Raw genomic sequence first — 11,343 nt, 5'->3', positions numbered from 1 at the left:
CCAGTTTCCTTTGGCAGGCAGCCTTCTATACTTACAACAGACCACAAACTTGGAAAAAATTTTCTGTCTCACTGAGTCCTGTCTTAAAATCCTCTTCTAACCACTAAAACATATCCAGACTCTTGGGGGCTGGGGGAAAGGGCCAAGTGAAAATTAAAAAAAAAAAAAAAATAAGAGAGGTTCTTTATGAGGCCTTCCTTACCGCCAGCTATTAATCTAAGTATTTAATGAACTGATCAAGTTCCTACCACATCACTGTCAACCGGATGCTGTCATCCTCACTGACTCCAAGGTCACCTAGTATGGAAGTGGGTAGCTCACCCTTGTCTCCTGCTCTGTCTGACTTCCAAACACTGGGCTCTTTCTTGACCAACGTGCTGTATTATCTCCTTATCATGGTAGAAGACAGAAGTTTTTGGACCCTGAATTTTCTGTATTCGATACTCATATGATAATGAGAAGCCTCTCTCTGTGTGTGGCTGTGGGCGATTTCTGTTTTCACTTTGCAGTTGTCGGCATTGGCTAACTTTTCTACAGTGGATATGTGTGTCTTGAGTAAGGAGAAGAGCAAGTGTAGAAAATGGGATTAATGTGTGGGAAAAGAAAGGGTTCCAAAGGTCCCGACAGTCTGGCTCAGTCTGGCTGTTGTGCCCTGCCCCCTGCCCCCCGCCAGGTATTCTCGGCGTTTCCACAAGACTCTGAGGCGCTTGGTGCCCGACTGCGACGTGCGTTTCCTCCTCTCGGAGAGTGGCAGCGGCAAGGGGGCCGCTATGGTGACCGCAGTGGCCTACCGCCTGGCTGAGCAGCACCGGCAGATCCAGGAGACCTTGGCCCACTTCCATCTCACCAAGGACATGCTGCTGGAGGTGAAAAAGAGGATGCGGGCCGAGATGGAATTGGGGCTGAGGAAGCAGACGCATGACAAGGCTGTAGTCAAGATGCTGCCCTCCTTTGTCCGGAGCACTCCAGACGGGACTGGTGAGGACCTCTGTTGGGTGCTAATGTGCCCCTCTTGCTTCTCGTGCCAGTGACCAAGTCACGGTGGGGCTGCAGGGAGGCTGGCTTCTCAGGTGGTTGCGTTTACACTGGGGTTGCATGATTTTGTCAAGAGCTAGAAACGCACTCAAACCTCTCTTCCATTTTTCCCACTGACTTGCACATGTGTGACTCAGGGCAGTTGACTTCCCTTGGTCTGGCCTCCCAGGCAGGTGTCATCTCTAAAACTACAGCCCTGCGCAGAGTTAGAAAGTGTTCTTAAAAGAATGGAGCTGGGCAAATGTCGAGGCCCTCAGATCGTTTTAGGTTTTCTGATAAACACAGTAAACCAGTGCCCCCCTCCTAGGTCCTGGCAGGGGCTGTGGAGGCACAGAGGCTGGGATTTTCACACCCAGGCAGATTGGAGCTTGGCATCCAACCCTTACTGCTGACCCTGCTGGTCCTGCTGGAGCTTCGCACAGTAGGGACGCTGATGAATGTGGTATGAGTGTGTCCTACATGGAAGTCACTTATTACATTATAAACCACCCTTAAACTTAGTGGCTTGGAACAGCAACCATTTGTCATAGCTCATAGGCCTGTGGGTCAGCGATTTATTGTTGTTCACCCGGGCCAGGCCCAGCTGGTCTTTGCTGGGCTTATTCGTGTGTCTGTAGTTGCTGGTGGGTCAGTTGGCATGGGGGGCACCCTCACATGTCCAGCCGTGGTCTGTCTGTCAGCTGGCATGCAGCAGTGCCTGGCCATGTGTCTCATCCTCCAGGGGGCTGCCAGGCTTGCTCACGTGGTACCAGCAGGGTCCACGAGGGAGAGGGAGACTTCAGAGCCTCTCGGAGGCCTGGGCTGCGGTGGCTCAGCTCTGCTTCTGCCACACTCTCTTGGCCAAAGCAAGTTAGAAGGCCAGGCCAAATCCAAGGGGAGGGGGAAATAGAGGCCCTCTTTTGGTGGGGAGAACTGCAAAGTCCCTTCGCAAAGACGCATGTGTACGGGGAGGGGAATGATTGTGGCCATTTTCACAAACGCTCTACATATTGACACATAGGATTAATTTTTTTAATCTTTTTTATTTTATTTTTGGTGGGGGGAGGTAATTAAGTTTATTTATTTAATTTTTTTTTTAATGGAGGTACTGGTGATTGAACCCAGGATCTTGTGCATGCTAAGCACACACTCTTACCACTGAGCTATACCCTCCCCCTCACGTGATTAATTTTTATGAGACTCCCTAACATCAGGTCATTGTTGCCAAGCTTTTCAGTAACCTGGTAAAGTTTATTCGTTTATTGTGACAAACGGTTCATCCATGGGGCCTTTTGTCCTTCTAATGTGGTGCAAAGGCTGTGGTGGTCAGTGAGTTAGTGCTCACCCCTCTCTGAGCCTGAGCTGTGTGCTGAATATGTGTCAGCTTCTCCCCTGTATTTGAGATGGGACTTCCTCCCTGGGAAGTCTGAAGTCTTGGGGTTACTGGCTCCCAAGAAGTAACTAGTTCTTCTTGACTTTCTTTATGTCCTTGACCACAACAGAGCATGGTGACTTCTTGGCCCTGGATCTTGGAGGAACGAATTTCCGTGTCCTGCTGGTGAAAATTCGTAGTGGGAAAAAGAGAACGGTGGAAATGCACAACAAGATCTACGCCATTCCCACTGAAATCATGCAGGGCACTGGGGAAGAGGTGAGACGGTTTTGCTTTTACACCACCGTGGCGTGTGTGCGTTGCACACGGGGCCAGTGGCATCAGTGAAGCTGCACGTGACAGGTGCCGCTGTGCAGTTGTATCCCTGTGGCCTGGAAGCTTCAGGTACATTTAGCCATGCTGGGCTTAGGATGCTTAAGGGCTGTGAAGATCCTGGAGAGGGGGACTTGCTCTGCACGTGTCAAGCTGTGTGTTGTGTGCGTGTGTACTTGGACATGTGCACTGAAAGTGTGAGACCAGAGGGTGCGTGGGTAATCCCTTCTTTTCTTCTGAAGCTGTTTGACCACATCGTTTCCTGCATCTCTGACTTCCTGGACTACATGGGCATCAAGGGCCCCAGAATGCCTCTGGGCTTCACGTTCTCGTTTCCCTGCAAGCAGACGAGCTTGGATGCGGTGAGTGTCCTTCCTCCAGGCATCTGGCATCTGGCAGCACTGACTGTCCCTTGGCCAGGGTGGCTGGCTCTTGAGGCCTCCTCCAGCCTCTGTGTCATCCTTCGATTCTGGAATGGCGCAGATGTCACAGTGGGTTGACCCAAGCTTTATGGCACACCCTCCAGTACATCTTAAGTCTCTACCTTCTCTTGTCATCTAAGGCATTCACCTCATCTGGGAAGCCTTCTGGTCCTCCTGGCAAAAAGCATTTCACCCTCTCACTGTTCCCTGTTCCTTGTAATGTTGTCTGATCATAGCTTTTAACACAGTTTCCAGCCATCTTTAGTATCTTTCTTTTCTGAGACGTTGTATGCTCCTTGAGCAAAGACCTGTGTTCCCCACAGGCCCTAGAACAAACAGCGTGCGGTCAGAGGAGATGCTTAATAAATGTCTCTTCAATAAATTAGCAGAAACTGGATGGTCAGGGCTGGAGCACCTGCTGAGGGCTGAGAGCAGGGAATCCAGTTCCTGCTCTCAGGGAGCCCCGTCCTATGGAGGATCTCAGCCCTGACACCAGCAGCTCCAGCACCACACTGGGTGCTGCCAGTGGACATGGGGGATGTTCCACGCAGAGGGAACCGACTGTGCAGTCGTGCAGGCAAGACCAAGCCTGTCATGCTAGAAGAGCCAAGGGTGCCTCTGTGTTTCACAGGGAGAGGTATGGCCCTAGAATTGGCATCACATCACACATGGGTTTAAGGCATATGATTGGCACCACGAAGGAGGCTGGGTTGGGTCACCTGCCTCTGGAAGCCAGTTAATCCAGTCATGGTGCTGATGTGGGGCTTTTTCCCTCTTAAGCCCTTTTAGATCTCAGCAGGTGGATCCACATAAACTTTTTTGTAGTTTTTAAAGGTCTGGTGATTTTTAAAAGCAGTTCATATATAGTACCATCACTGTCATCATAGTACACACCCAGCATGTGTACAACTACAGTCCAGTCAAACCTGAAGTTTACTTCAGGGAGTCACAGTGTTACTAAAATGTGCATTTCTCCATTTGCATTGCTGGCAAACTATTCTTCAGGAGAACTAGCTGGTTATACCAGGGGCAGCACCATTAACCTTCTGTGCCTCAGTGTCTCCATCTGTGAAGTGGGGATTGTAAACCAGACCGTTGTGAGGACAGTGAGGTGGGCAGGCCCTCAGCGGACTATTCGTCTTTTATTGGTTTTTGCCTCAGATGTCAGATGTTCCAGCATCATCTCACTATAAATTCTTTTATTCTTTTTCTTTTCTTTTTTTTTTTTTTTAGTGGAGGTACTGGGGATTGAACCTAGGACCTTGCACATGCTAAGCACACACTCAACCACTGAGCTGTACCCTCCCCCCTCACTATAAATTCTTAGCTGATGTTTACTCAGGAAGAAAGGGGTGGAAATTTGTATTCTGCCTGGAAGGATTAATTACACCGGACTGTCCTACTGCCCTTCCTATTTCAGGGAATCTTGATCACCTGGACGAAAGGTTTTAAGGCAACTGACTGTGTGGGACACGATGTAGCCACCTTACTGAGGGATGCGGTCAAAAGGAGAGAGGTAACTATTAAAAGGATACTTTAAAAAATCTTTACTGTTTTTTTCGGGTTATAAAAATTGTATTGCTAGCCATAAAGAACTCAGACAATAGAGACACATGTGACAAGGGTAATAACGTATCCCCAGCTGCTCGCAATAAAAGGGAGGGGGAGTTTTGTGTTATTACAGGATAGTTTAAGGAAGGTAAAATCAAGACTCCTCCAGAACGAGAGAGGGAAAAGCAGCCGCCGGTACTGTCGGCCAGCCTTGGTGTTCTCCTGGTGAACACGTGCCATGGAGTCCAGCCGTCAACACAGCTCCTCTGCCCCAGAGATGGAATCAGAGGCGAGAGCTCCACAGTCAGGGCAGAACTCTGCGCTCCCTGAGAGATCTCCCTGCTTCCTGACAGCATCCAGTCCAGAGCAAAGCCCCACTTCTTTGAACCTTCCCTGAAACCATCAGCACAGACTCAAATCCTACAGTTGTGCTTTGTAACACTTTCTGAGATGCCCCGTGGGATTTGTTTGCCCATGAAACAACCAGCCAGTCAGTAAGCCAAGCTTTGTTCCTCTGTGTGCACGTTTCTGGTGGTCTCTAGCTGGAGAACATTGACAAAACATCAAATGAAAAACTCTGATTTTGACTTGCTCATTAATTAATGAGTGAATCAGTAATAAGTTTAAAAAAAAATCAGTTCCAGTTTCTCCAGTTCAGGAGAACAGACAAATACACAGGAAGGCGAGAATGAATGGGTTTGCAAGAGGGGCCGCTTGCACCTGGAAGAGCAAGTGAACAACAGCTAGTGTGTCACTGAAAAGAAACCTGGTAACCTCTTTTCACCCATTTTACAGCCCTTAATGTTAGTGTTCTACCAACGCTTTAAACTCCCAAGAGAAAGAGCTGTTTGGTCATCGTCGCTTGTCTTTTCTCCATTCTGCAGTGCCCTCTGGGCAGCCTCTCCGATACTCAGTGCCGTCTGTGAAATGGGTAGAATACTTCCTGTCTTCAAATCTCCAGCTTCAAATGCATCATTGATAGTCAATGTTCAGTGAAGGAGCATTTCATTATCTTTCACAGGGTGGTGAGGAAACTTTCAGTTGATGCCCCATGGCTTTCCGACGGCAGTGCAGCAGAGTGAACCTGCAGAATCCCAGCCGGGCAGCACCGTCCCTCCCGTAAAGTTAAACCTGTGTCCCTTTCTTTCCAAAGGAATTCGACCTAGACGTAGTGGCTGTGGTCAACGACACGGTGGGCACCATGATGACCTGCGCTTATGAGGAGCCCACCTGCGAGGTTGGACTCATCGTAGGTGGGTGTCCTAGAGTCTTTCTCGGGGGCAAGGAAGGCTGGGCGTTCCTGTTTTGTGGGAACCTGAGCCAGCAGCTCAGCGCTCAGTGCAAGACAGGACACCTGTCAGTACTGTCCCCTCACCACCTCCAGAGTTTCATCCTGGACAGAGGCGAGACAGGGGTTTCCTCTCCCCAACACCTACCCAGCAAGGCTTCACTTTGACTTTAACCGGCCTGTCGGGAACGGAGCTCTCCAGGACCAGCTCAGGTGGACAGGGTGGGAGTGCCTGGAGCCGGCCTGGTCTGCAGGGCTTGTAGGGAGCGGCTCCGGGCAGGTGTTGCAGGCTGGGGGCTTGCAGCTGGGAAGGAAGCAGAGCCTCCTCCTCTCCTGGCTGTGGAGAAGGGCCCCAGGGCAGCCTGGGTGCCATTTGGCCTTTAGCTGCCGCTGTTTGTGGGTGGTCCCAGCTGCTGAAGTGGGAGCCAGAAGGGTCATCTGTTAGCTTAGGATTCCCTTATAATCCACGTACACTGAGGTCTGGGCCTTGAGAGCACATAATTCCTAAAGCATATAGATTTGGGCTGTAAGAAAACTGTTTGACTGATCCTGCTCCTGGTGTCAGGGATGCTGGGAAAGGGCCTGGTTTCTTAGCCAACACCTGCAGACCCTCCCTGGGCCGGCAGGGGCGGCACCCTGCTGCGCGGGCCTTTTTGCCAAGTGTCTGGGAGATCAGAAAGGAGAAGGCCCCAGCAGGCTGCCTTCCTAGTGCTGGGAAGACCTTTTCATTTGTTAAACCACTTTTGGCTCCTGTGGGAACTACAGAGCATTTCCGGGCATAAGGTTGTTTGGGGCCTGGCTTTGGGCCTCTTTCTTCCTTTCTTTTGCAAAGCTTTCTTTCTCCACCTGGCCCCTCCCCTTTTCTGCTTATGAATGGGCTTAGGTGTGAAATTCAAAGCTAGAGTGACCCAGCACTTTCTTCCAGGTCTGGCCTCACCTTCCTGCCCCGGAGGTCAGGCTGGCCTAGTGCTGGGGTGGGGGTGGAGGCGGGGAGCGGGGAGAGGGAAGGCGGGGTGCTCCAGCTGCCCCAGCTGTGTGCAAAGCCAGGCTTTCCTTCCCTCATCAATTGATCTCTGCTCAGAACTCCCATGGGTGAAAAATATGGCTCACATGTTTTGGCTTTCTTTGCACCCCCTTCCATTTCTGGAGCTCCTTTTCTTCCAGTTTTTTCTTTCACTTTGGGTGAAAGGGAACTGAGAATGCCAAAATAATCCAGTTATGTTACCTGAAAGCTGGCATCACCGTTTGGTGGGTGCTGAAAGATAGCCACGCCAAAGATCAGAAGGAAGGATTTATTGGAGCAAGTAAGGAGAACACCAGAGAACTTTCTCAAAGCCATGTGTCCCCAACAGCAAAATTGGGGAAGTTTTCAGCTAAGGGTATATGCATATTCATGAAGGGGCTTGAGCAGAGGAGAATTCAGCATAGAATTGGGGCGGGGTTGGACTACGTCCAAGCTTTAGTGGACTGAAGTCAGAAAAGAGCAACAGCGACATCCCTTAGGATCCAGTTGATTTGGTGTTTGAGCTCCTGAGGGGAGTTTAAACTCTACAAAATAGCTCAAGAAAGCACTTCAGGCTAATCTTTACCACTGAAACAAAACTGAGAGTCTTTACAACTGATTTATTATCTGTTGCTATTGTTATTTCTCTTGCTTGATTGCAGTGTATTCTTTTGTTCCCTTAAGAACATTATTCCTTGTGGCCAGGCTTAGATCACAAAATGCCCACAAAATAGCTTCTCTTCTGTCAAGAAAGTCATGCCTGTTTCTCTTTCTCCAGGGACCCTCTACCCTATCTGCTTACAGTTACACAGTCAGGAGCATCTGCAAAATCTACTTGTTTCTTTAAAGGGCGTAAAAAGACCAAAGCCCATTTGGTCTAGCTGTAGTGGTGTCCTTGTTTCCCTTAATGGTGTTGAAAGTCCATCTACCTTTGCATCCTACCCCGGGGTGGGTCCATGATGCTCTGGGGCTTTGCTGGTAAAAGTGTGGTCCATGGGCCAGAGCATCAGCATCACCTATGGGCATGTGAGAAACGCTAAGTCTCAGGCTCCACTCCAGACCTCCTGGATCAGCTCCCCAGGGGATTCAAGTGTATATCTGCGGTTTTAAAATTTCCAGTCCATTCACTGAGACAAGGCCAATGACAACAAGCTTGAATGTCTGACATGGAAACTGCTGTGCAAGTTTTGGAACATTTCATCTCAATGTCTGTACCTGACTTGTAGATGAGAACAGCAAATCGTATGTGGTCCCACCCTAGTCCTTGGGGGACCGCAGTCTGAGTAGCCCTGCCCCAGGGAAGTCAGGGCTGGAAATCAGAGGCTCCTGAGCCCCTAGAAGCTGTTTGACAGATTGTGTGTGTACAGTGTGTGAGTGGCACCCAGAGGAATGTCCTTTTTCTCAGGAGAGCCATCAGAATTTCAAAGAGATCTGTGATAACTCAAATGGCGAGGAACCATCGCTTTAGAAGGGCACTATTGAAACATTCAGGACACTCTCCTTCCCTGAACTAACTGTGGGCATCATTCTGGAGCACAGGAGAGATGATTCAGGCAGAGCCCATGACCATGATAAGAAAAGATAAGTAGACATACAGGGCATGATAGTAAATAGCCCCTCCATGGATTATTTTGTACAGACGGATGTGTATACATACAGTATGTGTACATGGAGAGAGAGGGGAAAAGAGAAATAGAGAAATACCTCCCAGTCTGAATGCTGCCTACGCCTCCACCACTAAAGACACATCCCTTGTTGTAAGTCCATGTGCCATTAAAGTAGACATAGCCCTGCCTGGGCAGGTGAACACAGGAGGCTCCTGGTATCGATGTCTGAGTATAAAGTAAGTTAGTCAAATGCTCTGGGCAGTTTGAACTCTGACTCTTATATTTTGAAGTTTTCCTGGAAGACATTGGGAAAGTGAAGCTATTTGTCCATTTTAAAAGCATACCCCTATCCATGGAATCCCAGGCCTAGTTGCAAGCCCCCTCCTCACTAAGCCTGGCCAGTCACCCCCCGCCTCATGTATTTCAGGGACCGGCAGCAATGCCTGCTACATGGAAGAAATGAAGAACGTCGAGACGCTAGAAGGGAACGAGGGACGAATGTGCATCAACATGGAGTGGGGTGCCTTTGGGGACAACGGGTGTCTGGATGATATCAGAACAATCTATGACAAACTGGTGGATGAATATTCTCTAAATGTTGGGAAACAAAGGTAATTCCGTCTGGTGGAGGAGACAGGATGGGCAGGGCATGAGGCCGCGTTCTGCCTGTTACAGTGGGAGAAGTTTCCAGTAGGAGTGGGGTCAGGACAGAGGCCTGGAGGCTGGTCCCAAAGGGTCACTCCTGGACTTGGCTTTTGGCCCAAGGAGAGTGGAGAACTTAGGGGTGAAGGGTGGTGGCAGCAACACATGGTACAAGATGGCCCAGGGTTGATGTTCTGTCTAGGTGCCTTCTCTGGGGACGGGGTGGCAGCAGCCACACCACTTCCCTCAATGACCGCGTGTATCCTGGAACATTCTGGCCTTCCCCTTGCTCTGTGTTTCTTCCCCATCAGAGTGGTAGGAACCTCTTGGTCAGCAAGTTTCTGCCTTGTTTAGTGGAAGCAGAACACACTTGACCTGCAGTTGTTAATGGGAAAGGGAAATTAGGGTATTGCCAGTGAGAGAGGGGATGGGAGTTGGGGCGGGGGGAGGGGCTTCAGGTCAGGGGTGAGACAGGCCCCACTGCAAGTCACTCTTCCCACAGCAGACCTCCTGCACCACCTAGTGGCTGTTTGGAGCTTTACAGCTCCGGTCTCCGGGATCCTCCCTGAGATGGCAGTGTCCCCCCTTCCAGCACAGACACATGACCCCTTTTCTCACACTCCTAGGAATCAGGCTGTCCTGTCATAACCAAAACAAGGTGGTCTAAGCTGTGTCCCCAGGAGCAGAATGAAGAGCTGGGGTATGACCTCCCAAACCTAAGTTACTCTCCAGTTAACATGAAGATGATGCCTTTTCCAAATACCACCTATGCTTAATGTTTGTCTTTAAATCAGCTTATGTTCTTAAGTTTAATGAAGGAAGGAAAGGAGGAAAACCAACATTACCATAATAGATGGTAATCATAAAACGGATGTAGTGAAGGACAGTGTTCTTCAATCCCAGCTGCTGTTGTCTACCAGACGCTCTACAGGAGGGCTCCTTTTGTTAGAAGGCAGATCAGCAGGGGTTGGAAGGGTTTAAAACCACATCAGTACCCAGCTGAGACGGTCTCCTTGATGGAGTGAGATGGTCTGCACGGGGATTGATGGTAACAGTGCTATTTCATGTCTTTTTTGTGGACCACCTGAAATCTCCTGGAGTATCCAGATTCCAGTGGACTCTCCCCAGCTTAGGAACACTGGGATTGGGTGTGTGCGTGGAAGCATTTAAATCCCTTGGCATTTCTGGAGGCCCTTGAGCATGGAGAGGACAGAAATTAAAAGCCCCAAGAATAGGGGGCCCCCAGGGGTATGCTGGCCGCATGTGCCTTCCAGCCTGTGTGGCTTTATCATTCTGTAGGTGCTTGACTAACACTCTGGGCTTTGGCAAAACCTTCCAAAAATTTGGTGGGAACTTTTCCTTTGTCTTCTTGTCCCTTGAAGACTCAGCCCAGCCATCTGCTTAGTCTACAGATATATAATTGAGCACTTGACTGAGAGCCAGGTCCTGGGACTCAGAGTTGAGCAAGACACACGTCCTCTGTCCTCTTGAGGCTTTTGCTGCAGGGGTGCGGGGAGGCGGAGGACCCGTGTGCATTGTGAAGGAGGGAGGGTGCATGGGAACAGCTAGGCAGATAAAACCCCATCTGGGGAGGACAGGCCTCTGGGAGAAGTGATACATGAGCTGAGAGCTGGAGTAGGATTTCGTCAGGCAAAGGCAGGGAGTCAGGTGAGGAAGAGGACTGTCAGCGGTGATGCAGAGTGCTGCTGGTTTCAATGTCTGATCCCAGGAGGGTTGGGGATTCCTCATCCTTCCTGGTCTCTCTCTCTGCCTCTGTGAGGAGCATGGAGCTGGGTGCACAGGTCAGTGATGCCCGTGAGGGACAGTTAGGGCACCCGGGGTTACGACTGAAGGCTTCATATAGACACCCAGCCCCCTCCTCCCTGTTCAGGTATGAGAAGATGATCAGTGGTATGTACCTGGGTGAAATCGTCCGCAACATCTTAATTGACTTCACCAAGAAGGGATTCCTCTTCCGAGGGCAGATCTCTGAGCCGCTGAAAACTCGGGGCATCTTTCAGACCAAGTATCTATCTCAGATTGAGAGGTAAGTGGGGAAGGCCTTCCCTGTAGAGGTGGACCTGCCGTCAGGGGTCATGATGAGGGCGGTA

At 50.0% G+C, this 11,343-nt stretch overlaps 1 protein-coding gene across 4 annotated transcripts in view; it reads left to right on the top strand.

Moving 5' to 3' along the window:
* Positions 1 to 11,343, top strand: part of HK1 (hexokinase 1) — a 99,163-nt gene that overhangs the window by 82,146 nt on the left and 5,674 nt on the right. For all 4 annotated transcript variants that reach the window (XM_072971397.1, XM_072971398.1, XM_072971399.1 and 1 more), the window contains 7 exons: positions 674 to 978; positions 2,517 to 2,665; positions 2,962 to 3,081; positions 4,562 to 4,657; positions 5,846 to 5,945; positions 9,018 to 9,201; positions 11,124 to 11,279. In XM_072971397.1, coding sequence (XP_072827498.1) covers positions 674 to 978; positions 2,517 to 2,665; positions 2,962 to 3,081; positions 4,562 to 4,657; positions 5,846 to 5,945; positions 9,018 to 9,201; positions 11,124 to 11,279 — 1,110 coding nt within the window. The remainder of the gene's footprint in view (positions 1 to 673; positions 979 to 2,516; positions 2,666 to 2,961; positions 3,082 to 4,561; positions 4,658 to 5,845; positions 5,946 to 9,017; positions 9,202 to 11,123; positions 11,280 to 11,343) is intronic.

This window comes from Vicugna pacos, chromosome 11, assembly GCF_048564905.1.
Source record: "Vicugna pacos chromosome 11, VicPac4, whole genome shotgun sequence".
Taxonomy (NCBI): domain Eukaryota; kingdom Metazoa; phylum Chordata; class Mammalia; order Artiodactyla; family Camelidae; genus Vicugna; species Vicugna pacos.
The sequence above is the reverse complement of the archived record's forward strand: the minus strand, read 5'-3'. Positions and strand labels throughout refer to the sequence as shown.